A 27,577-nucleotide genomic window follows, 5' to 3' on the forward strand; every position below is an offset into this window, starting at 1 on the left:
AGGGTAAGGTAACAGCGTCGGGAAAAAGGAGTTAAAAAAGGCACGCTTTAAGGTCGCCTATATAGCCCTGGCTTACTTGGAAATATCCAGCCTTTGCTTTTACAAGCAATTCAGTTTAACACTTTCAGAGAAAGCTGTATAAGAAAAGAGGCGCGGATGAATTTAAAGAGAAATAGATAAAATTTGCAAAGTGAATTTGTCAGCTTCATTGGCGTTGAAAGTAGCGGGAGGAGGGGGTAGGAAAAAGAGAAAGAAAATCGTTTTCCCCCCTGCCGGGCTGCCATCCCTCCCCTCATCCGCAAATCACGTACTCGGAATACGATATTTCCCTTCACTGCTTTCGAGAATAGCGTTTTCCCTTCGGTATCGATGGGCAAAGATACGAACGGAACAGGCAGATACGTAAATGCTGATTCGACATCGTTTTGGGAATCCGATTCCAAAAGATGTATAAATTTGGGGGAGATGCCGATGTTCCATTACCGGAATTTTCACGCTTCGGTTTGTTTTGTTATTTTAGCCCTTTCTTTTTTAAAAGAATCGCGTTTCGCCCATTTTACGTTTTGCGTTTTGCTTTTCAATTCGTCAAAACACGAAGGTATAAGTATTTCGCAAGGAAAATTATTTTTAAATTTAATTTAATCCCGACCAAACTGAATTTTTGGCAAACGCTTGCGGTGTTAAAACGAAAATATGGATTTGGTTTTGATCATCATTTTTGACTACTATATCGAATTATATATATTCGATGAATAACTTCGCGAAGGATATAAATGAACTAACGGCTAGATGATCCTGGGATCTGCGATAGAAAAGAGTTATTCGCCACCAAGTTACTCTCTATTTCATATGATAAATACATAATTTATATAGGTTAACGGTTCCCGGAAAATATTCAACGTCCACAGTGCTAGCAATGATACCGGTAAGGGAGAAATACTACCACAGAAGGGGCGTAGTTTTTCCTCTGGAAATCACGGTGCGTTACCGGCAAATTCTCCCTTCTCGGTTAAATGTATATATATATAACCTCGCCGCTTTTCAAATTAGACTTAAATTTAAATTGGTAATGACGTCAACGTGAAGAGACCTCCTCGTGCAATTTTACCCTTAATTATTACGCGTTCCTAGATTGAGGAGAAAATTCGTATCAGTTTTGTAGGAGCAATTGAAAGCTAACTCCTAAGACACTGATTGTTCCGGCGAACTGGATTTAGGCATTTATCCGACGGCTTTTCTATTGTATCTGCTCCTTCGAATCGCTCTAATCAGCGGAGGCATTGTGCGCCGAAATTCCTCGCCTACTATTCTTCAAAGAAGCGCTTCGAGTTCGATATACCTCGCTAAACTCGCGACTATAAGATAGATAATACGAGCTGTAAATGACGCGGGCTTATCCAAGACTTTAAGGTCTTATTGACAGTTAAATCGCGGCATTTGCAAAGGCGTTTCTATCTATTGGCAATTGAGAAATAAATAATATCACTGTTTAAAAATATCGACATATAATATATTCGATTACCACAACAATCGCGGCGTATTAATAAAACATTTTTTGTCACAATATAGTTTTACCGTTCGTCAACTATGAACTCTAAAAATTTCGAAACGAAACCGTTCGAAAAAACCAACCGAAACTGTATTTTTTTTTACCGGCATATATATATATTTTTTTGTTTCAAGTCCGAGAAAACGGTAATATATTCAACAGACGCGTATTATTCAAACATTAAAAAATAACTATATGATTATAGGAAGTTAAATGTTTCCTTGGGCCACAAGTTCCGTTACGAAACGAAAATTACCACGCGTTATCCGTATAACGAATCGTTTTTTCAAAGGTCCCACGTTAGCTTCGGTTGTTTTTTAAATCCTTCGTAAAGCTTAAAGCCGTACCGAAGGAATCGGCGCGTTCACTGCAGATTGCGTCGTTGGTAATAGAGCGCCCTGAGATGCCTGTCACTTTCAGTCTCTGACATTTCGGGCTCGTCGCAGTTATGGAAGACTCCACTCTCTTCGACGTCGCTGTAAGAGTAGCCGTTCTCGTCGCTCTCCCCGTCAGAGTACCTGCGGAAGGGTTAATCGAGACCTCTTAAAGTTCAATATTTAACCAAATTCGCGATTCATTTAGCCCTCTCTAGGAGTGTGTCGCGTCTCGGAGATCGAGTTACGGCAACGCGCCGTTCGATCATTTAGCCGATATTAACCCGAGAAGATATATTGTCTAAGACGACGCAATTAACTATTAACGCGAGAAGGCTGGTCAACTTCCCGATCGTTTTAAGTAAATTCGGCTTAAAATATTAGCCAGCATACGATCAAAACCTCTTTATTCCGAAGTCAGTAAACTCATTATTTATTCCGCGACGTTCATAATGTAAATCAGAGTGGATAACTTGTTTAAGAATAAGTGGCTTTATTAACCATTCAGGTTTGTTAGGCGAGATCCTCGGAGATCATTCAGCTTGATGCTAATTTATTTCGCTATACCTTCACCAAGAATTTCTAAACACTTTCTCGGCTAAGCTAAGATAATTGAATATTTTGAAACTCTAGAATTCAAATAATTTATGATACGCGAAATCTTCGGAGATCATTCGGCTTGTTGTTTATTTATTTATTTCGCTAAACCTTAACCAAGAATTTTCCAAATTAGTTCTTACTGAAGCTTAAGGAGTTGAAGATGTTCAAATAGTAGAGATCAAATAATTTATTTCAGAGTATTTACGACAGTTGTCACTTTTCTCAAAAAATTGGTAATACCAAAATTGTAAAAATTTTATTGAATTTTAATATCGTAATAAACTAAATCTGGAAAACAACCACCACAATGTTCGTTTAAGTCAGTATAGGAAACAACGTATTTAGGCATAGCTCATTTATCCTCCAGTCTATTTTAAAAATAGCACAAGCCTCCGCTTAATTCCAAAGCTTTAATTAATCTTTTCGCTAGTGAGTCACTATAAAATAACATCTCCCTTTTGTCATCAGTCTCCGAACCGTATCATAAATTAATGAACAAATTATTCCCAACGCAGATTAATGAGGAACAGGCTATTTTGAAGCGATAAAAACCATTTTCATATTTTATTCATGCGGCTTAACCAATAAAAAAATCCTTCTCGGGGAGAAAGGCTTAAAAGGGAGATCCTTAGCCAAATATTTTGCGTCTTACTTAGCTGGTTTGGTTTAAAAAAATGGCGGAACAATAGTCAGAAAATGAGCGCTGCACCACTATTCTTATCTTAAACGTAGAAAAATGTTTTTTTTTTTTTGGGTTTTGAAAATAAAGAAGAATGTTGCGCCGCCTAACGTGGAAAAGTGGAAATAGAAGCATACCGAAGAACAATATTATTGAAGGTAAAAAAGACAAAATAAAAGCATTAGTCAGGGAACATCTTACGCGGGCCAACATCGATAAAACAACGCAACGGAAAAGATGTGGCCAAAAAAAAAGAGTGATAACGGAAAAAGAAAAGAAAGTTTTCTACCGTCAGCCGCGGTTCTACAAAGATATCGAATGTTGCGTGTGTTCTTGCAGCGCAATCCTAAAACTGCTTAGTCGTTATCGCTCTTCTGGGATTTCTAACTTTCACTCTGGTTTTGGTGTAAAACTAATAAAATAATAAAAAACCTTATTCCAATAAAGTATTTTTCTATTGGGTTTTATACTTTAACAAACAAAATACTTTCTTTCAACGAGAGCTTTGTTTATTATGACTGTGTTGCTTTCCCCTAATCAAAAAATAATTAATTTTGTATTGGGATAAATCATTGGTTGTATACGAAGGTGAACGTCTTCGTCTATTCAGATTCACAGCTCCGAAATATTAGTTAGATTTTATCCGTGGATGGTTCCATCCTACAGTAAACGACTTCGTAATATAGTAAATAAAAGCGTTTGAGTTTAGACCTACGGAGTAATAGAGTAGCTTACATAGATTTTTCGTAAGCTCGAGTTTATCTTCCATCTAAATTTCATAAACCGCGAAAAAGGCAATGCTAAAAGCATCCACCGTAATAAAGAATGTAGTCGCTTTTAAATCGGAAAAACACTGAAACATTTTATTCCTTCTAAGCTTAATGGAATGAGGGTTAAAGGCGGCTTGGTTCATCGCTATACTGACCGTCGATAGGCGTTGCGGCTGTGTTTGGCAATAGGGAGAACGCGTTTTATTGGACACTTAATTTGAAGCGTACCTACCCTAGAATTTATACCGCATTATTTAGGTGAAAAAATAAAACGAAGTGAAGAGAAACTTAAGATTTTACGCGAAAAACCGTCGTAAAAGGCGCTGATGTAAAAACTGACAGAATTTTTCAAAGTTTCAATAAACTTCTTTTATAGCGCGGAGAAAAGCGAGAGCGATGGGTGTGTTTCCTTTTAAGTTTCAACGTACGTCCAGGTGGGTTTGAGTAAGCAATCTACAGCGTACGTAGCGAAGGATATATTCTTACCGAGGTCTCTGTGGTCGATGGGTGAGCGGCCGCAGCCTGGGTTCGCTCCTGTGACGCGCCCTTCTCTGATGAGCTCTGCTGCTGGGCTTGAAGCCGAAATGTTGTTCCGGGCTGACGAATGCTCCAATGGCTGTAGATGGGATGACTGCAGATAGAGGACGGTCGTTATGCTCAGGCGGCAGGTCGACAACAGCTGCAAACACCGCAAAACAAACACGCATTTACACTCTACACGACGTCATTTGTTTTCTTAAGCCTTAACATTCCTTGTTTAAAACCGTGTTAACAGAATGACCACCGTAAACTAATATACGCGTCGTTACATTGTTTAAAGCAAGCTTTTAAAATAATACTAGATAAACAGTCTCGTTATTTGAATCGAAATCATAGTTTTACATTCGAATCCGATAATCTGTCTTATTCGTCAGATACTTTATAAAATGTACGTCTTAAAGGCCTTATAAACTTCGCCACATAGACAAAATACTACACTTCAGCTGCTGAAGACAAGCTAATAGTTTATTGTCTTTTGTTGGTAGATTGAGTATCAGATGGCGCTGATTAAATACCACGCTTGAGTTTTATCAGGGCCTCCATTATAGCCTCGTCAAGGGCAAGCTCCGAATCTCTAGGCTTAAGCACACTCAGTCTATTAATTAATCTGCCACTGCGTAAATACGACTGAAAACACATTGATATAAATTTTAAAATGGTTCCTTCAGAAACTCAGCTAGTGTTTATAAGTCAATTCCAAATTCAATTTTGTTTCATTATTTAGCCCGAAGCCAGCGAAATTTGTATCTTATGGAAGCGTTTTTATTTTCAGACGAAAAGTTCGCTTGTGAAGGAGATTCCCCGTGGAACACAAAATTCCCTGGCGGGGAATGTGTGAACTACGTAATCAAGTTAATAATATTTTTTCGTGTTAAAGAAGTTTTTAGGGACTTTAAATGATTTAAAAATTTTAAGTTTGATAGGATTTAAATTAACTTTAAAGTAAAAACTAAAATAGAACCAAGGTAAACCGAGCGCATGAGAAAACTCATTAAAACAAGTAAAATCATTTTATATTATATAACGTATGTTGTATTAGCTTACCTTGAAGGCACAGGCTATCTGTAATGAAATATTTCTTGTCTAACATTCTATTCGATATGCTAGCCTGGAGAGATGACATACCGGTTGGGGAAAAAGGGAAAAAGAAAAGAAAAGTTTTATTCATTTTAGAATCGAAGAATACCTTTCATATTTACATCTAAACATTGAAATGTCGTACGGAGGCAGGACCCAGTTTGTAGCCCCCGGAAATGTTCCTGCCGTTTCCTTTACGAGCTGGAAAACGCGCCAAGGAAACTATAAGGTCCTATCTATCAAAAGCCGGGCGAGGAGATTCCGCTGGATTTCCGCACGAATTAAACAGGTTTATTATAGATGAAAACTTTGCGAAATTAAATTCCGGTCCTAGACATTCTCTTCGTGTTTCGGATAATTCCCCGTCCTCGCGTCAGAGGCCTCCGCGACTCGCCCCATAAAAATATATACTTTGTGTTAAAGCCTTTGCTAAATTTTCCAGTCTCCTCTTAATTCCTGAGAATGGCGCCGAGTCAAAACGTTACCTGACACCTTGAGATTCGGGATTTTAAAATACGGTCCGGTTTTAGCGGAACGGTCAACTGAGCGCGGAGCTTCGAGACCTTCTTAAGACTCTCGGCCGCCGCTATTTGCGGAGTTTTCGGCGTAGAAGGCGTATACAATATACATTTCCTTCCATCGGAATATCGGCCGAAATATGTTCTCCAAACATAGCTGAGAGGCAACGAGCCGAAATTTCATAAGCTAGCAACCTTACCCCCGCCACTGTTTACGAAAGGATGGAAGTTCCCAGCGTAATCTAATAGATGGAAATATGATTCATTCCTTTTCAAAATGCCAACGAAAAGAGAAAGAGAGGGAACGGCGAATCGGGAATGTTGATATTTATATGTTTGTCACTTTTTTTGAACCCTTTTCCCCGTATTATTGCAAATGCGAGAATACTATTTTCGCAAAATAACGAAAGAGAGAGAGAAAAAATTTCTCTCCGACTTTTTTCTTGTCCTTCAAAAACTTGAAAAGACCCTGCCTACGTTATTATATAAAAAAACCATTTTTCAATTTTTTTTGTCCCCAAAAATGGAATTTACATCACTAGCCCGTTTCCGTTACGTTTCGCTTAGAGTATCTATAGCTACGAGTACTTATTCATATAGGAGTGTTTTATTTTCGGATCGTAGCGTCCGAAAAACGCGACGGAGTGGAAAAACTTGTAAATGGATAATTTGTTTCAACGTGACGCCAACGAATGAAAAAGAGAAATCATGCAACAGCTACTAGGCCGACAACTAAGATCTTTTAGCTTTCAATAAGCAAACGGAGCAGTCGCCTTTATACATTCTAAACAAATGTCAAAGTTACTTACATATTTAAGTCGGATGCTCCGTTTCAAATTGGCAACAGAGATCATTTTCCATTGACTTGGACGTATAATTTTCATAGTTTCTCTTTAGGACCGAAAAATCCTATTGAAGCGATTAAAGCGATAAAAAGGTACGCGTCTAACAGATGGCGTTGTGGCCTAGTTTGAAAAGGGAGCATCCGCTGGCGTGTTTTCCATATTGGGCTCTAAAAGATCTTTGCTAATCCAACCTGCACACGACAGAGAGAAGATAACCCGCTCTAGCCACCTCACTTGTTTCTGAAGGCACGTGGTGTTGACGTCTTAAAAAGGGGACGTCGTACGTGTGTTCTATCCTTTCGTGCGTCGGGTGGTTCGCCGCGGATGGCGGTTTCCAGCTGTGCGGGTTGGCCGGGGCCGTCACTCGCTCACCACCAGTCTCGTACTCGGAGTACATGGATACGCGGCTCGTGGCGTAAGGCGAAGGGAAGTAAAGCTGCTCCCTACTTTGGTTAAGAAGGCGCCCATCCGCCGTCGTCCGTGGCCTCTTCTCCCAGACGGTCATCGGAACCGTGTCCAGATTCTTGCTGACCTCTTGGTCGCGGACTTCTTCAGCTAACAAAAGTAAACGTTAAATTACACGTTAGACCGGAGATACTTAAAATAAGTCGGTTTGTAGAAATATTGGTCAGCGTAAAATTTGTAGAAATATTTGTTAGTACTTTAACTCGAACTCGAACTATCGTAATTTATTGAGAAAACTGGGAAAAATTTCTAACATAGTACTTTGACTGGAAATCAAAATATCGACATTTGTAGAAAAATCCGCGTATCTCTATTCAATTATTTCTTCATTGTCTCAAATAGAAAATCTTAATAAATTATTATTAAACTACGAAAAGTTCTAAATAGGGAATTACCTTGTTGATAATTATTGGCGTTGGCGTAGTTATGATTCCTCCTTTTAATCAAAACGACGCAAGAAACGGTGACAATGAGAACGAGAACGACGGTGGTGCAGACGATGGGGATAATTATTTTGAGTTGTTGGACCAGCTCCCTTCCCGGATCGGGCGAAATGGCCAACGGAGGGACTGTGCCTACGAAATAACGCGATTATATCATCATTTCTTTCCCGTTGAGGGAAAGCGAGTGAATAAATGACCGTCTGGTCGGTTGGGGAGGGAGAGTGGCGGCCTGTTAAATAATTGAACGACGTTCACCTCCGGTTAAAGTTAGCGTGGCGAAGAGGAATTCCGCCTCGGTTTGTCCGGCGTCATTGTGAGCGATCATGAGCAGCGCGTACCACGTCGCCGGGCTCAAATCGCCGATGACGACGACCTTTTGGGCCGGCAATATATTATTGGACAGCAGAATCCATTCCCTCTGGTCACGCGGTTTGTACTGCACGACGAAGTAGCTAATCGGACATGTCGAGCTCTCCCAAGCGGTCAGGTGTAAGGTCACGGCGCTCGAGTTAGTCGATAGCAGGTCCTTTTTCTCCGGGGCCAAAGGCTCTGCCACGCGGCGATAGAAATGAAACAAAAAAGAAAAGAGAGAGAGAGAGGATATACTTATTCAGTTTGGAGCGCTTTTAAGGGGGAGGGTTCGTGAGCGAGCCCCGAATATAAAGGAAGAATCGATGTTGACTTACTGGAACCTTCCGTCTGGGCGCTGACGACCTCGCTCGGTTGACCCCTGCCCGCCGCGTTGTAAGCCACAATGTACAGCTGATACCGTTTCCCGCATTGCAAATTATGGGCGTAAAAAGACGTCCTCTCCGCCGGTATCGCTACCTCGTCCCAATCCGAACTCTCACTCTCGGCTTTGTGGAATAAAATGTAGCCTATACAGTTGGATATCAAAGAAATAAATTCACAGTTTAAAAAATTGTTAGCTAAAGCGCAGCCCAATAAAAAGAGTGGCGTGAAATGTATTCGTTGAAAGTAAAAGCGGTAAATTGTAAAAATAGTAAATCAAAATTATTTACGTTTTTGCGTGTACTAACGTGTATCTATTCCGAAGACTGAAATCGGTCACTTACCACTGATGGGCTCGCCCCTTTCCTCCAAATTGTCCCAAGATACGTGAATGGAGGTAGAAGTGGTCGACACTATGGCCAGGTGTGGCGCTGGTGGCGGATCTGTACAAATACAGGAGACACGATATACTACTGGCTGTGTCGTTTGATCCTTCCTGGGAAACTGATTTTTGTTTTTCTTCAATGGAAGGCTTTCATCGCGCGGACCCCGATATTAACAAGATTGATTTTCGACTTTTGCCCAGTTGAAAGTTTTGATTAAAAGTCTTTCCTCTTCTCCGACTACCTCTTTCTATTGATCAGCCAAATATGTTCGTGTACTCAGTTTGATTAAATGTTTAGAGGCTATAGGTTCGACGTAAATGAAATCCATTTGGCCCGAGGGTCGCGTCGTTTCTCCTCCGCCATACAATCGAACGCGCGTTTCAAATATTAACCATTAGCCGCGTCAGCCGAGGGCTTTTTCCTATTACCTGATGCCTCGTTCTCCGATACAATTGCGTGCTAAATTCGAACGAGTCCAAAAAGCCAATAATCTAGTCTCACTGGGATCATTTCCGAGCCGTAGAGATGCCGTCAAAGAGGCTGACTCAATTCATTCTAAGTATTGATTCCGGGCTCTACTTGATAAGCTATTATAAAGGCTTTCATTCAATTAATTTTTAAAGATATACAGGGTGGTTAAAAAATTAAGGATTTGTAGGGGGCGAGTTGAGAAGTATGCCTGTTTTTTCCCCATTTCACTACGATTAGTTAAAAGAGCACCGGAGAGCTTCAAAGTGTGGCCTACTAGCACCTGGAATTAGGCTGCAACAAGCGCAAAACCAAGCAGCAGGACTATAAATAAGTTTAAGTTTACTTTTTACGCTGGTTACCTCGATTTGTTTACAAAGTCGTTTTTTACCTATCACACGAACCCAAACCTTAATGTTTGAATTTTCCTGCTGCTTGGTGTTGCGCTTGTGGCAGCCTACTTCCTGGGGCTAGTAGGCCACACTTTGAAGCTCTCTGGCGCACTTTTAACTCGTCGTAGGAAAATGGGGAAAAAACAGGCATTCTCAACTCACCCCCTACAACTCCATAAAATTTTTGCATAACCTTTTGAAACACCCTGTATACGGTAAACAGAATTTATTCTAGAACGGCTTAAAAACACTGAAGTTAAATGTATTAAACGCGTACCTAAGTAAAGATTTCGAAAGGTTTTCACGTATAGCTCTTTGAACGTGGAATATATGAAACGTACGAAAGGGTAAATACCGGTGGCATAACATCCGCTTAAGAATTTGTAATGATTCCCTTTCGGCTTAGAACGCGAAATAACCAAACAATAAATAAAGAAAGTGGACTTTTAGTTTCTGGACAAAGAGAAGCGTCAATAGCGATCGTTGTATCCCTAGTTTACCCGGTAAGTTTCACTGCCCTCCCCCCAGGAAAAATCCAGCTTCGGACAAGGCTTAATTTTATTTTTTCCCCATGCAGACAAAAAGCGGCCATTAATAATGTATATCTTAAGTCCCCTTTTCCCTTTGGGCCTAGCCCGTACATAGACATCCCCCCCACGCCGTTCTTCGTTATATGATGTTTGCCTTTTACGAGCTTTTAAGATAAGTGGCGTTTGTTGTCTCTTACCAAACTCCAAGGTTTCCTCGAGGACCTCGGCCGACGTTGGTCCGGCCCCTTTGGCGTTGAATGCCTGGACGACCACGACGTACTTGGTGTGCCGTTCCAAGTTGTTTATTTCGCATTCCTGGGTGCCCGAATCGCGTACTTCGACGGTCTTGTACGAAAATGGTTCGTTGCCGGCGAATGGTTTCACGCCTACGTAATAGCCTTGCACGCTCCCTTGCCAATCCTTTTGAGAGGGAGCCTACGAGGAATAAACACGACGCGTGAGATACTGTTTGCGTAAATACTGATATGTTGTAATTTTATAACGTTGTTTTGAATAGATTTAGACCTATATTGTTGAACGCATCTAAAACGTATTACCATACGCGAAACTATCATAATAGAGGTTTAACGTAAACACGACATTTCGAGTTCTGGGAACCGTGGTAAATTCCTGGCGAAACATTTTCATATGTCTAGTTAATGTCGATGACAAACATTGGCAAACATCTATAGGAATTTAATTGATGCTTTTGGTGATATTTTTAAATAAATTAAAACTTTTATATCAATATTCCAGTAGTTTTATACCTAGGAGCGGTATATTTCAAATTTGATTATAAAATTCTAAAAAAAAATCAAGAATTTTATGAAGTTTTGGAAGAAGGTTTTTTCGTTCTGTTTGGTTAAGTGCAAAAAATATCGGGACGTTACACACACTAATATATATATATATATATATATATATTTGCGCTCAGTGAACTTTTCACTGGGGATATTTCTTATATTTCCCCAAATAAAAAAGTAGAATTAAAATTCCACATCGTACGAGGGCAAAAAGATCAAATATTCACTATGTTTTTGGAACCAAAAGTAAGTATAAACTGGAAAGACCGTCTCACGAAAAAATATCAAGAGTTTTTATTAAAGTGCACTTTTCCCGTTTTACTTTCGCTTCGTCTCTTCTCATAAGAGCAACGAAAAATAAGAACTGTTCAATTTTTAAATTGTCAATATGGGATCGAGTTTGTCAAGTTATATCGGCAGTATGCTTCGAATAAGTTGAGTTAAATCAATTTGCATCGTATAAAGAAGTATATATTTTAGTTCTATACAAATCCTCGGAGTAACATCGCGTCAAAAGTACGAAAATAAACGACGCTAATATAGCGTCAACTTTCGTATAGACCACGACCGTTCTGGTCGGGGAAAAAATATGAAAAATGGAACGTAATCTAATGATATTTACCTTCCAAGAGACTTGCAAAGATTTTGAACTCGTAGCTGTCACTCTGATTTCTTGAGGGGGTCCATTGGGAGCTGCGTGGGTGGCGGACCAATAAAAAGACAATTCGCAATATAAGAAGAGAGAAAGAGAAACAGAGGAGAAACTAGAATTAGAATATTTGCATTCGCGTTTGCGAAAATTCGAATGAATATATATCCGGCTTGGAAAGAGGCGTTGTATGTTGTAGTTTCATTTCCGGGCCCCGGTTTTGCTGGGAAATGAAATTGATTTTGCCCAACGGACGATATAATAGAAAGAGAAGTCTTGGAAATAAAAAAAAACCCACGTGAATCTTGTTTTTCCTCCAGCGTATTTCATCCCCCCCCCCCACTCGTATGAAATTATGCTCGTTCCGCGGATTAATTTCGTTTTTTGGCGGATGAGTTATGGTCCCTTACTTCGTAATTATTATTTTAGATACGAAAAGGGGGTTACGAGAACGCAGTGGGCACTTTCACGTATGTGAAAGAGCTCGCTCCTTTACGGTATTTATTTTGACTAACGAGTAGTCCGTTTCTACCGGGGCTATTTCCTGAGCGTGCAGTCCTATTACAGAGGCATTCGGTTGTTAGTTAATGATGCTTATACGGTTATTTTTAGCGTCGCTAACTACCTCGCCGAAAACAGCAATTTCATTTAGTCCTCATTTTGCTGGTCTACGTGTGTGTCATAAGGAAATTACTAAAATGTTTTTGTACTCGAAATCAGTTTATTGGGATATTTTTGCCGTTATGTCTACGTGGTTATTTTTTTGTTTCATATTATCTTATTAAATTCTCAAATCTAATCAATTTTATCTAAGCTATTCCGTTCAAACTCGGCAAGCCACGGTTATTTTATATTCGGGGTATACATACGAAACTATCTATGTTGCTAAACGGACCAGCCAATAGGAGATATTACAATAGCGGGATATCTTACAGTTGAAATAAGAATTCACTTAGTGATTTGATCTCTAATGACTAGTGTATCGAGTATGAATTGCTTTCATATCTAACTGATGGGTGAACGCGTTTTTGATAGCAAGTATACTTTATCGATTGTTATATTTCTTTCATATTGTCCCCATTTTTAGCAGTCAAAACGAGGGGAAAGCGAGAAAGAATTGAAATATGACACTTTCCTACTTCGGGAAAATACGTGGTAAAAAAAAACAGTGAATCCGAGCGTTTTTTTATACATCATGATACGTACACTCTGCCACCGTTAGAATTTACTTAAGGTCAATGGAGATGACATTGCCACGGTACGCGTGTTCAACAAATCAATATTCCGCACGGTACTGACAAAGGTTCATTTCTCAACTCAATAAGTCCGCGCAAAGAGCAGCCTTACGAGTTTACGCTAGGAATTTGCAGCGAAGCGATTAGTGTAAATAAACGGCTTGTAAATAAGGCGATGCGTTTCTCAAAGTAATCGTGATTTGTGTTGAAGAGTGGGAGGAAATCCGTGGAATTGATTGTTCCGACCGATACAGCGGAGAACGCATTGAGAACGGCGGCTGTAATCAAAATTTAGATATCGGCACGGAGCCTTATAGCGGTTTAATACGGGGTCAGAGATGGTTGGCGAATCGATCAGAACGAGAGCGGCAAGCTGCTTTGGTAATTGATCACGCAAACTCGAATATCAAAATTTAATATAATCCGTTTCCCAGATCTGTTCTTAGCACGCGCCGCTTGCCGATGATCTCTCAATTAAACAATTCATCCTAATTAATTATTCCCTATACCGATCAGGAATTCAGTAATTACTAAGCGTAGGTCGCCTTTAAGCTCTATTTAAAGGCGTCTCCAACGTTACGGCCGCCGTTCCCAATATCTCTTTAATATATCGCCTTCAATATTAGAGAACGCTCATTTCAATCGCGCTGACCGATTTCAATAAGGCGAGAGCCGGACAGCTTAAAAAGTCCTCGAGATTAAGTCTGTCAAAGGCGATTTATAGAAGGAGGTTGCCAGACAGCTCGGATCTGTCTTTAGTTTCCATTAAATTTGCATTATGCTAAAAATAAATTGACCGACGTTAATAACAACGAGATCGTACGCTATCGATTATGGCATAATCCACCCATTATTTAGAAATAAACGAGTGACGCTATTATTTCACGGTGTTTTATAGCCGAATCGTCTAGCATATATTCACTGATGACGACTGTTAATGAAATTGAATTCCTATCGAGGTTCGATACGCGTCAGTTAGTGCTTTGATGTTTTTCATAAATGGGAAAGGTTTCTCTATTAACTAAAATTCTAAGAGAGAAGATAAGACCGCGCTAGAAAACGCCTACGTGGAAAGTGTAGAGTAAGGAGTCTGCCTCCTACATTATCTAGGGCGATTTTAACCCATCTATTGAAGTCTCCTACGTATAGCAAAATTCAATTATGAATCAGTGCTTTTTGAAATTTTTTAGCACCACGTAGCGATGAATTCTTTCAGAATTTCGAATCAGACCGGATAGAATAATATTTTCTTCAAATGAACTATTTCCATCTGAAGCCTCGCAACTAAATTATCGCTTTTCAAAAATAAAACACAGCCGACGCGTTACAAGATTCATTTATTACTCCGCAATTTCTCTTCAATACGGAAAACGTGTTAAAGTTGTAAATTCGTGAAATTCTTCGTGCCTACAGACCAGCGAGATTATTTAGAGGAGAGAAATAGGACGGAAATGAGAGGTTTTTGTGGCAATGCTTTTACCGAGTGTGGGGCTTCGTTTCGTTCCTAAATATTTAATTATCAAGCGTGAAAAACAGAAAAAATGTAGCTAGCGTTTTTTTGGAAAAACTCGTCAGTGAGAGTCAAAATACGGATTTCTGGGTCCTACTTCACAGTGGCTTACGCGAGTTAACTCGATTAGAACCGGAGACAGAAATAGAACTTCGAAGCCTCAGTATAGCTCTAGTTTCTCGGTGTTTGTCCTAGAGCACCGGAGGTGAATCCAATTGAGTTATAGGCGTACCTCGTATTTAGCGACACCCGCGAGCGCCACGGTCGGGTCTCTTCGGATTCGTTTCGCCGGAATTCGTTCGCTATAAATCGTCCGGGAATAGGAAGAAGAAGACTGTCTCGGATGGGCAGAAATCGGTCTCTCTTCGGCGAAGACGACATTCGGCCAACGCTTGAACCTTTCAAAACTCAATTCCGAATCTAATCTAACCCGCGCTGCGTAGACTAAGCCTATTAGAGAAGAGATAGAGGGCAACGTAACGGCGGACACCGCGCGCCAGTCCTCTAATCCATCAACGGCGCGTTTCGACCAGTTGACGCCTTCCCAACTCAACATCGCTTCCCCCCTTTTCTCCCTCTTCGCAATTTCCACTTTCGTTCCGCGAGGAGCTACCTCTCTCAGACGCGTCCACATTCGCCAAAACTCTGGATAATGTCGCTTCAAATGGAGCTAATAATTATTTTCTCCAGAAACCGCGAATTTTTATCGACTATTGTTTCTCGAATCTGGTGGCTATCATTGCCTGGTAATGTTCGTACTAGTTGCTTTAATCGTATACTGAAAAGTTAATTTTGTTACCTACGTATGAGCTATTTCTCACTTCAGGCGTAAACAAGACCTAAAGATGGTCCAAGGTCGCGTTTTAAGCGGATAAAGTCTTCGCGCGAATATTATGGGTCTTCTTAAGAACAACGTTTGACCTTACTGGAAATGAGAGTTGCAATAGCAACGCGTACCCGCAGTTATAAACCACTTAGGAATTAAGTATCCTCCTTTAAAGACCGTTATTCCTATACCGTGGTATTAAGGACATTTGAATGGTTTAATTTATTTATCTCGGGATTTCGTTTTAAGAAGATTGGAATATAGGAACCGCTTCGCGGAACGGTTCCTATAAACCACCTTCTCATACTCCTTCCGTCGTTAGGGTTCGGGCTATATCTATTTATAACGCGATCCATGGAGGCGCAATAACGAGTTTCGGAGAAAGTTTAATTGCTAATGATAGCTCTTTAATCAAAAGGCTTTTAAATTTAGTCTAGAGTGACGCTCAAACGGTTTTACTTCCGGATACTTATAGGTACGAGGAGTTTCGTGGAAAGAGGTTGGATGGTAGACGCCACTAAATCGGACAACTCGGACGGCTCTCGGTGATAAAAGGCGATAGAGGAAAGGTATCGTAATTAAACGAGGTTAAGACGTTTTTAAAACGACGTAAATTTGAGAAAACACTAAAAACGCAACGAAAACGATTCGGCGGCCAAGGATTCTCCGGCGTCGTTGGCATTATAACTGCGACGAAATGGAAAGTCGATTCTCTGGGAAAGCGAGATGCGGCCGGGCCATCTTTAGTCTATCGCGAAAGAAAAGAAGTCGGCCAACTGCACACACTCGGAAAACCCTTTGGAGCAACGTCTCCGCATCAGCCAGGCAGAAAGCGGGGCGCGCGCGAAACTTGTCATAGGAGGACCCTCGAGGGAGTCATTCAACACGCACGAACTGAGAGCACCAAAAGGAAGGTGTGTTTTGGACTGATAAGCGCAGCCAGAGTCTTCTCTTCGTTTCGTCCGAAAGGGAAGAGTCCCTTTTCTCCTACGCCGCGTCGGACGTACCAGTACCTTGTCTCGGGATTTTTGGCCCACTCTCTAGTTACGCCACCGGCCTATACAGAAAGATCTATAAGGGAAATATCCTTCCTGGCACTTGTCCATTTCGTGATGCGCCTAGTTTTGCTCTTTTTATTTTTCCTTAACTACAACCGCGAACTTAACTTTCTTTCCGATGAGGGTAGATATTCAACGGGGTTCTGCGCACATTTATCTTTTTCTTATACTGACTTTTATCTCGAGAGTTTTTTTTTCGTCCTAATGAAGTTTTTCCAAAATTTTTAAACGATTTATTTTCTAGATTTTATATTACCTCGCCTTTGAAAAAGATACGATAAATTTGGTTGTAAGAGTTTTTGCGTGGAAATGAAATATGGGACTTAAGGATGGTTTTCAATAGAGCAAAAACGCTGTAACGGTAGAGCATCAACGCCGAAAAAAATATAAGCCTTACGCTTTGTTTCCACTAGCGCGCGTCATAATGCGTTTTTCTTTACGCGCGTTAAAACGTTTCTACTTTCCAAAGTTGAGTAACACCCCAGTAAGCGGGCTAGTGGAAATAAAGGCTAATGCTTGGTTTCCACTAACGCGCATCATAATGAATTTCCCTTTACGCGCGTTAAAACACGTGTACCTCCCAAAGTTGAGTGATACGCCGTCACGAGCGCTAGTGGAAATCAAGGCTTATGCTTGGTTTCGACTTGACGCGCATTATAATGAATTTCTCTTTACGCACATCCAAACATTTGTACCTCCCGAAGTTGAGTGACGCGCCAGTACGTGCGTTGGTGGAAATCAAGGCTAATGCTTAATTTCCACTAACGCGTACCATAAGGCATTTTCCTTTACGTGGGTCCAAACATTCGTACGTCCCAAATTGAGTGACACGCCAGTACGCGCGCTAGTGGAAATCAAGGCTAATGCTTAATTTCCACTAACGCGTACCATAAGTCATTTTCCTTTACGCACTTCCAAACATTTGTACCTCCCAAAGTTGAGTGACACGCCAGTACGCGCGCTAGTGGAAATCAAGGCTAATGCTTAATTTCCACTAACGCGTACCATAAGGCATTTTCCTTTACGCACGTCCAAACATTTGTACGTCTCTAAGTTGAGTGACGTGCCAGTTACCGCGTTGGTGGAAATTAAGGCTAATGCTTAATTTCCACTAACGCGTACCATAAGGCATTTTCTTTTACGCGCGTCCAAACATTTGTACGTCCCAAAATTGAGTGACTCGCCAGTACACGCGCTAGTGGAAATCAAGGCTAATGCTTAATTTCCACTAACGCTTACCATAAGGTATTTTCCTTTACGCGCGTCCAAACATTTGTTCGTCCCAAAGTAGAGTGATTCGCCGGTACGCGCGCTATAGTGGAAACCTAGGCCAACGGATTTTTTTTGCGTTAGCGGCTGCGTTCAGTTAGAATCATAGATTCCGGCTTCTAAAAATCCGATGAGCTACGTGACGTATAAAGGTATTGTACGACTTGGTGCGAAGATTTCTTTCTTGGACATAAAACTACAGAAAAATAATGTTTACTTTAAGCATAAGTATGACACTTCCTATTCACCCAATGTAAATTTTTTAATGATAGTTTGTTTCGCCAATGACAACATAAACCATTACGTACCGACGGACTGACAACTCTCCACGAGCTGCCCCTATATTGAGGATGCCCGGAAAATCACCGACAGTCCGCCGGCAGCCTTTTCGACAGACCAGCCAAGGCCTATTGAAAATTAAAATGCTTTCAAAAGTGTAAATAACGCTTACTTTCGGAAAATAATGATGAATAATTGAATCGGAAGATAAAAATAATTATTATAAGCAATGGCTCCATTTCAGAAGTTAGTTTTTTTCGAATTTCAAACCTAAAAGCGTGTACGCTCGTATTTCCCGCTATGAAACTAACCAACTATTTTTCCAACGGAAAGAGTAGGAAGGGACGAGTTTCCTGTTCGGAAACTTCTTATTTTGCAATCACTCCACGACAGACTATCATTAACCGAATTCGTTCTGTGCCATACTTATGTTTAATATGTTACTTATAATTATGCTTTAAATTATGAATGAACTTTCTTATGATGCTTTTCTGTAATTAAACAGTATTCATTTGAAAAAGCAGACAAAATCATGGTGAAAATACTGCTAGGCCTAGGTCAGTTCATTCAACAAAACATCATTATGACACTTCACACAACGGTCTCTCATTGGACTTCTCCAGCTGATGACATCAATGAGGAACCGATGAGCTTCGTGACGTCAAATCGGAAACGCGAAATAGAGTACAGTAAGAAATCCCAGTAAAAACTAGTTTTGATTAATTTCTATTGGCCGTTGACTAATTGGAAACAATGCTTTTTATGAAATGAAATATGAAACTAAAAGAAAAGGGAAAGATTCCAGTGAAATTAATAATGCTGTACACCTAAATAGTTCCATCTGCTCCAACTTCCAAACGACGTTTCATCTTTTCCCAGAATCTGGATTAAATTCTCATCTAAAGGCCATATCGGATTAATCCAAACATCAAACGTCTCTCGTTTTGACACTAAAGATTTTTATCAATTGGCGGGTCTTCTACGCGTCGATTTCAGTCATTTAAGCTTCGGGGATTTGCTTTGAAGTCTTTTTGAAAGACCGCGATAAATGTCCTCAATATTTCGCCAACCGAGCGCCCAAAAAGATTGCCGCCAATACGATTTCCCCGAAAAAGAAAGAGTCTTTTCGAAACCAAAGAAGCCTTATATAAAAAGGCGAGCGCGTATTTGGGTGTCGAAAAAGTTTAAAGGATTTTCGGCGAACGTCTTCGGGACGTTGGACGCGTTCGTCGTCTTCTCTTTGACTCCTAACATTTATCCCCGCTGATTCGGAAACCTTTCGCCGTTACTAAATGAAAAAGTCGCTCCTTTTCGTCGCCGCTTTTAGCTTCTCTTTGGTCCGAGGCTGGAGCCTTCTGGAAATAGGATCGAGAGAAACGTATCTAAGGGAAACCGATAAGAGGCCCGAGAGAAAACGGACGAAAAGTCACGGCCGACTCCGGGAAAACACCCAGAACTCTTATCGACAAACCGATTGCCGGGGACTTTTCACTCTATCGAACCGGGGGTGGACCTCCGAGAGAGACGCAGTGAGAAAAGGGGGCCAGCGAATTTCACTGCTAAGTCTCGATAAGGTTTTAATGGAGTTGAGCGCGCGAAAGATCGAAGGGCTCTTTGCCGGACCGGCCAGGGAGTTAATTGAATGAGATTGTATCGGCGGGCTTGCCGACTAGATTAAACCATTCGTTACGCGAACCCGCGCCTCAACTCTCTCTTCGCTATCCGCCAGCCGCCGCAGCAAAAGCAACCAGAGATGGAGAAAATTATACCTTCTAGAATCTAAAGCTAATGAGAAAGGTCAGCTGGCGGCGAGCGCGAAGGTGGCGAGTCAGTTCCAGTCTGTCAGACAGCCCGATCGTTGATTGAATTATCTAACGAGCGAGATATCCTCTCCCCGCAACAAGATCCTCGCAGCGTTTTAGACCAATTTAGTTGTTTAAAGACTCGGCTTCGCTAAATGATTCGCTCCTGATAAATCAAGAATTTTTCTTTCGCCCTGTTTCGACGCATTAACAGTTTTTCCTCATTTAGATGGCTATCTCTGGCCACAAAATATCTAACAGATACTTATAAACACTTTAAGCGGACGGACTGTTTTCACTCCGGTTCCTGATAGTGGGGATTCTTTACCCAACCATCCCGGCTCGTCACAACCCCCCCCCCCTCACCTCGTCACTCCCCCTTCCCGCCTCGTCACCCCCCAACCCGGCGTGCAAAAAAAAAGATGGGGAGAGACGCTTATGGTAATTAAGCGTTGCCTGATAAGCAGACGCTCCTTAAATTGCGTTAGTCCATTCTCACCCAGCTTACGATACTCTTTTTTTTTTCGGTTCTTCCTCTTTCACCTCTTTCAATGCCTGCTATAATCCGCGTTTCGTTGCGGATTTTTCTTATCGGCTCAAAATTGAACATTTCACGGCCTGTCATCTACGGCGGTGAATATACCATTAACGAGCCGAGAACTATTACACCCAGGAAGTAAAGAATTATATTTGGAAATTGGAATATATAGAGATAAGGTACGTATTAATATTGCGCGTCAAATTTATCACATTTTAAGCACCTGCCTCTGTAGATCAGAACTAATTCGTTTTATTCCTCGCAGCCAGTCTCGAGTACATAGACGACTTTTATTTTGCAATTTCGGTGTTTCCATGGGAGGCGTTGCTGTAACAATGTTAACTCGTTCCAGACACCCAGTTTCCACGTAGATTTTAATTTTATCATTTCTAGGCGTATCATGGAGAGGAGAGAAAACCAAATAAGGTTGGCTTAATTTGAGAAGAGGCCAGGGAGGGGATTGAATTTTGGTAAGATTTTCTATGCTTAAAGGGGTGTACGAGTCTTCATTTGCTTACATACACAGCGTAGTTTCATTAAATTTGCAACGCGCTTAAAGAAGCGCAACCAATTTGAAAGACAATCCAGTAAATCTCGTACTTTAGTAAATTAAATCCCGACTTGAAATTAGCCAAATTTGGTGGCGATGTTGGCTCAAATCCGATCTTTTGATTACGTGATTTGAATTTTCCTCGCGGGAATCAAATTTTCTTCGTGAATTCGGCGAAGAATGAAAAATGACGCAACGGTAAGAAAAAAATTAAAAATCGCTAATGGAAACATTTAATCCGTCCCAAAACGATCCCGAGGATTGGCTCTCGAGAGCGGAGTAAAAAATTCTAATTAAGTTTTCTTCATCAAACTTTCGCGAAACCATTAAAGTTGAATGACTGAACCGACTCATTTCCCAAACTCGTTCTTTCCTACGGAGCTTTTCCGCTCTTGAACTTCTTAGCAAGGCACTAAAGAGCCTTTCTGATCCTTCCCTTTTTACGATATTGCTCAACCACTCGCTTCTCCCTCGTTCCTAACCGAGTCTTACGAATTGGGATGTCGTCTTAGCGGACGACAAGAATACTTTTTACTGATTTCGTTATACGGCGGATAGGAGGAGATTAAATAAGGACGTCCGGAAAGCTATACCGTACGTAGTACACTCGACGTGAGCCGGCAGCGTGATCATAGGCAAGTCGAAGGTACGGTTTACACGCGCTAGAGCCGTGGCCTCAACCAGGAAACGACCATCGACCAGGGAGCAATCATAAAGACTAAAGAAACCAGTGACTTACCCTCTTCTTCGGTGGTAACTGTCATCAGTTCGCTGGGCTCTCCGATCCCCAAGGCGTTCTCCGCAAACAAACGGACCCGGTACGTGGTCTGCGGGATCAGATTTTGCACAGTGAATTCGTTTACGGAACCTTCGACGTTCACTTTCTTTGATTGCTCCCAAGGGTCTGCGGTGGTGAAGACGTTTTCACGGCCCCCGCAGTCCATGCCCCGCCAAGGTAAAAAGACCAACCAGAGAGATAGGCGATAAGAGAGAAGAGGAGAAAAAAAGCAATTTTAGGTGGGTGTTGAGGCTTGATAGAGAAGGTTTTTATTAGAACCCCGGAATTATATGGATCTCTAACAAGGAAGTTATTTTTTCCAGCTCCTAGACCGTGTAGAAATTGGGTTGATCTCTCCATCTAATACATCCTAAAATTTGACGTCAAAAAGCTAATATATAGGCTTTCGTTAATATCGTAAGTTTATGAGAAATATAAATTATTTTACCCTAGTGTCTAATCTCTAAGTTAATTAAGCTTTTTTAAAACGACACCTTTATAAATGATATTTAAAAAACAGTCTTATAATAAGATTACGCTGAGATTAAGGATAGAATATAAAAATGTTTTTTCAGACAGTTAAGTTGAAGAAGTGTTTTGGGATTATTTTTCTGGAGTTAATCGTTGTTCAAGAATAAAACTAAATGGCAAAATCGCCTTTAAATTAAAATAGCGACAACTTGACAAAAAAAGATATTATTTAAAAAAATAAGTAAGCCTTTTTTTTAGCCTTGGTCAAAGGCTTATTAACAATAATGTTTTATTTTATTTCAACATTACACCTCCGCTCTATAAGAAATTTAGATTAGCATTAAGTATAAGTACCAATCGTAGCCGCTAATTGAGTTTGTTATCGCGGGGTAGGTTAGACTAATCGCTAACACTCATTTAAATCAAATAAAATCTTAACAGGTCTAAGAATTTCTTAAGAGGGTCAAGTCTTCGAGCAACTTATAGCCCTCTTTAAAACGCTTTAAAGTCGAAAAAGTAAATTTTATTATGGAATAACTCTTGATTTAACAGCGTACAGTGTTGGATGTTGGAGGTGGGCGTGTAGGGTATGAAAGGCGTTGTTACCTGTATTTCTGGTGAACTCGAGGATGTAGGCGGATAAAGGGCTGTTTCCACTGTAGGGATGAGACCACGAGACGGAGAAGCTCCGACTTCCTTTGGCCAAAATAGTCGGATTTCTCGGCTTGTCGGGCGGCTCTGCGACGAAATATTTTTTTCGTGTGTAAGCAAAAGGAAGAACCGTGTTTGTCGTGTAACTTTTCATGACAATGTAATCTTCTTTCCTCCCGGCTTAAAAAGGATGCCCTGACTGACATTGAAGGGCCTTGTCAGCTCTCCCTTTTTATACCGTTTTCTCCACCCCTTCATCCCCCCCGCGTATTCGGCTCTTTCTCGGTGGTAACCCTTTCGGGGGAAGCCCGCTTTAAGCTCTATTCCCCTCGGACAACACGGTGAAATGTTTATACACGAGATTTCTTTTTCTGTTTGCATTTTCGTAGCCATTCCGTAGAATTCGTTTCCTCCTCGCTTTTTTCCGTATATTGAGGGCTGGATGGATGAGAGCGGTAAGCCTCGCGCCTCGCCAACCAGAGACAGGCTGGCCAGATTAATTCTCAGTTAAACGATACGTTGGCGGGCTTAACGTCAAAGGCTTCCCGCGAATATAAATGGGGGTTTCCGGTTTTTTGAAGAGATTGACAGTTTTGTTGGAAAATGTTTCGGCGCCGCTTGTTGAAGATTTAAATATTTCTTCCCTCCTTTTTTTCACCAACTTTTTACGAGTATGGGAAGGATTTGAAAGTTGCCGAATTGCCAGATTTTATTTTTTTGGGAAACCGTATTTTGATTGAGGCTCACCTTGCACGATGACCTGATAGGTGATCTCGTCTTTTCCGTAAGTATTTTCGGCAACGCAAGTAAACAGCGCCGAATCCCTGCGGTCTGCCGATGGTACTCTGATGACTGATTTGATGGCTTCAACCATGTCTTCCTCTTCCAAGATGTATCTGTTAAGAGAATAAATCCATCCTCGAAATTATTGCTTTCGCCGTAACGGGAGAAAACCCGCTATTAAATTTCCGATTTACAGCGTCTTCCAAAATAGACGTAACAACTTCGAATATAGTCAACAACGAAACTGCTAAACTAATTTATCTTTGGAATAAGATGTTTCACATTCTATAGAATGATTTTTAGATTACCCTATAGCTGATACGTAACGAAACGCGTTACCTTTCTAATTACATCGGACCATCGCGCCTCGAATCGCGGAGGGATAAGATACCCTCGCGGGGACAGTCGTAATTGCAATCAGTGTACGTGGCTAAGCCGGAAGCAGGCGTCACCGGAACACGCCCAACGCTATAAGCGACAGTCCTGCTCCAACTGTCGGACAAAGCGCTCTCACCAATCTTCGGTAATAAGAATTCCCTCACACGCACCGCGCGACAGCGTACGGTCGCGGCAATGAGCCCGCCGAGCTAGAGATTGTAATTAAATAAACTAGGCTATACAATGGCTAATGGGAAAACATTGGAGCGACACCGAAACTTACGACTATTAAATTTAACAATAAATGATGTTTCGAAGTCGCCTTTCAATTAATTTCGTTTCCCAGCAATGAAATTATATATACGTCTCTCTCTCACTTCTATTCCTCTCAAGTCCATTTCCGGACTCTGGAAGCGTTTCGTCCGACGTACACGGCTAGAGCGCGGGCTTAATAAGCACTTAACTACCATGCCCACTTATGTTTGAGGCTACGGAAAACTCCGATACGTATCGTGATCGTACACTCAGAACTACAGTTGAAAATTCGGAGAGCGAGCGTCGCCGAGTCGAAAGGGAACGTTTATAGGTGGCAATTTTCGGGGCGCGTGGTCGAAGGGTTATAGGCCGGGTTCGTCCCTGGATCGTTCGCGACACTGCTGGGTGCTCTGATTAATTGTCGGTCCGTGAGGTAATACTCGATCGATAGAGAGCCCCGTCGCTGGCTCACTCTCGCTTCACCTGTAGCTAATTGAAAATAGTCATTCACACGATAAACCCCTGGCCCATAAATTTTAGCCTAATGCGCCCAGTTTTGTTCCAACCGTGTCCGTCTCTAGGTCCCGCGTTAAAATTACCGTAGGGTAATTTGCTTAGACGACGATAAAGTTGGTCCCCACCCATACGCCCCCTTTTTGAAATGTTCCCCAAATCAGAACGCTTTCCAACGTATAGTTTGGAATTTACCTAGAAGTTCATTTAAGCGTAAAATTTTCATAGAAAACCTCATAAGTTTTGTAATGATATAGCGGGAAAATTATAACGGAGTTTCCCAATTTTTCGTTCATGTTTACCTCGATCTCGAAGACTTTAGCCTAAAAGGATTTTAGAGAAATATAAATGCACGTATTTTTTAAAGGAAAATGTTTATCTATGGCTATTAGTTAAACGTCAAGTTTTTGAAAAAAATACGCTAAAGTTTGCCGATATTGTTCTACGAAATTATCGTTAATCTACGCAATTAATATATAAAAAGAAACAAGAACCTATTTAGGTTAATAAGAAAGTCAATTTTTCCGTCGGGCTAGCGTTATTTACTACCGCTCCGGAAAACCTAATATTTTCCCGATCGTAAAGCGCCATCTCGTATAAGTCGTAACAATGCATTTCTTTTATATTTCGGGAAACCGAGCATAATTTTATTTAACTCTTAATTTAATTCGTAAGCCTTTCGTAAAAGCTGAAATTTTTTATTCAATTTATTAAATTAAACATATATAGGTAAATACTAGGTATATTCTCAATTACTATGTTCAAAAAAGAATATTATAAAGCGTGTCGCCGTCAGATGGCGTTACTCTAGATATTTGTTATCGCTGCGAACTGTCAACGGATCGACTCGCACATTCTCAGTAACCTAAATTAGTTCTTGAAAGTATTAAAGTAGAGCGTTGAAAATATTTAAAATGGAAAGGGTAACAAATTAAATAATTTAAAGTTTTCGGGTCTCGTAATTATTAATACGAACCGAGAAATTCTAGCGAACATTTTTACCAACAATAATAAGAGGTACCATAACAACGATAAAAGCCGGTAGATTCCTCAAATAGCCGCGGAGTCACACGCAAAAGGCTGTACGAGCAAACGGGGCCGGACGCGATTCAATATCGCAGCGGCCTCAGCTTCGTGTTCTTGTCCCCCGAAGGCAAAAGCCGTTGTTGAATACCGGGGCGGATGGGTTATGGAAAGGCGGTGGGCGTCTACGTTTAACCCCGCAAGAGGGATGTTAATTACGTTCGAAATTTCGTGCCCGGAAGCTCCGGGAGAATTCAGACCACCAAACGCGTAACGCACGTGCTTCGGAATTTTAATTTGAGCAGAGGTAAACATGCAAAGACCACCAAATTCAGTTATAGCCTCGCTGAAGAACGGCTCGCTTTTAAGCCCTTAGGGTGCCAAAATACCCCTTATTGCGCGCGTTTATATTATATTATATTGTCGAAGTACAAAAAAACAAACAAAAAGGCAAGCGCTTTACCCTAATGAGCGGAAGAAGTAAATACTTTACCTTAAATACGAATTAAGGCAAATGTTTTCGAGGATACGAAAGAATAAAGGCGTAATTCACTTCTTTTCCAGAATTATAAACTGTTCTTTTACATGTATAAGATAAATCCCTCCTTAGGGTAAATTTCATACAAAGGTATTTCATCATTTACTAATTACAATGCTAGAGGGCGGGTTAAAGTGGATGCGACGCGAAGAATATGTCGTAATTTAGGGTCCTATATTTAACTTTGTTAATTTAATATAACCTCTTTCTATTAAGTAAACTCGAAGTCCGCTGAAAGCTCGTTTCGCTCCGTTGTCACCGATTAAAGTTTTGTTTATCAATTACATAATTCACATCGAAATGTAAATATGGTTTGCAAAGTTAATTACTCGCCGTTAAAAGGGTTTTATCCAATTCGGCGGTTCCGCGGTAAGCGCCAAACATCGAAGGAATGTTAATTAAATTTCCTAAGCGCGCTTTTAACGCATTTTTCTTAATATCGCCTTAACGACCATTGTTTACGCGCATTCTCAACCAAAGGACAATTTAATTAAAACGAAAAATCATTTTGACCAACTTCAAACGACGTCTTCTAAAAGCGTTTTTGAAAGCCGGTCTTATACAATAAACGCAGAGCCAGCCCTCTGGCGGAAGCGCTAACTTCAAAGGGGAAAGAGAGTGGAAGAAAAGAAAAATTACCTGGAATCCATATGAGGATCAAAGCTATGCCTATCTTTAGTCCACACTATCGTAATTGGCTTCTCTCCTTTCGCTTCGCAGGCCAACGTCAGGGCTTCGCCTTTCCTGATGCTCTGTGCTTCGAATCGCTTTCCAAAATGAGCCGCCACTGAAATATAAATTCCACTGCACTACTCTGAATCGGGCTGGCAACCGTACGTTTCTTTTACCGTGTACTTTCAAGTGCACTACCGTGCTGAGTCCGGGGCCGACTCCGTTCGTTGCTTGGCACATGTACGACCCCGAGTCTTCTTTACTGACTTCTCGGATAGTCAAGGAACCATTTTCCCGGATCTGAATGTTGGCGCTACTTATGATGACTTCAAAGTTACCCTGATCACTACCTTGGGGTGAAGTGAAGAAAAGCCTTGTAGGTCTATTAGAGCTTACGGACATTTAGTTACGCTGATATAAACTGAAATCCTCATTATCTTCTAAAAAATGACTTTCAACTGACTAAAAGTTCAATATGTAAATGTACAAATAACAGTCATCATGACGAAATCGATGCAACTTATTAGTTTGACTGTTGTTGGCCAGTATCGAGTACCGCACCATTAATTACAGCTTTTGACGATCTAGTGACGTCTATCGATTAATAAGTGTGGCCTGGTGTAGATCG

At 40.9% G+C, this 27,577-nt stretch overlaps 1 protein-coding gene across 1 annotated transcript in view; it reads right to left on the reverse strand.

The window, feature by feature from the left end:
• Positions 1–1,540: 1,540 nt before the first annotated feature.
• The window catches only part of LOC149936102 (cell adhesion molecule Dscam1-like), a 90,694-nt gene continuing 64,657 nt past the window's right edge, over positions 1,541–27,577 (reverse strand). Inside the window, exons 11-25 of the mRNA XM_090154932.1 lie at positions 27,126–27,299; positions 26,917–27,064; positions 23,535–23,683; positions 22,743–22,874; positions 21,627–21,791; positions 11,794–11,864; positions 10,566–10,803; positions 8,937–9,035; positions 8,547–8,738; positions 8,116–8,409; positions 7,813–7,992; positions 7,182–7,507; positions 5,557–5,620; positions 4,459–4,651; positions 1,541–2,067 (exon numbers count right to left, since the gene is read on the reverse strand). Of these exons, the coding sequence (XP_090011058.1) occupies positions 1,914–2,067; positions 4,459–4,651; positions 5,557–5,620; positions 7,182–7,507; positions 7,813–7,992; positions 8,116–8,409; positions 8,547–8,738; positions 8,937–9,035; positions 10,566–10,803; positions 11,794–11,864; positions 21,627–21,791; positions 22,743–22,874; positions 23,535–23,683; positions 26,917–27,064; positions 27,126–27,299 (2,579 nt within the window). The 3' untranslated portion in view covers positions 1,541–1,913. The remainder of the gene's footprint in view (positions 2,068–4,458; positions 4,652–5,556; positions 5,621–7,181; positions 7,508–7,812; positions 7,993–8,115; positions 8,410–8,546; positions 8,739–8,936; positions 9,036–10,565; positions 10,804–11,793; positions 11,865–21,626; positions 21,792–22,742; positions 22,875–23,534; positions 23,684–26,916; positions 27,065–27,125; positions 27,300–27,577) is intronic.

The sequence above is a fragment of the Leiobunum rupestre genome, chromosome 7, assembly GCF_980474605.1.
Source record: "Leiobunum rupestre chromosome 7, qqLeiRupe1.1.hap1, whole genome shotgun sequence".
NCBI classification, from domain to species: Eukaryota; Metazoa; Arthropoda; class Arachnida; order Opiliones; family Sclerosomatidae; genus Leiobunum; species Leiobunum rupestre.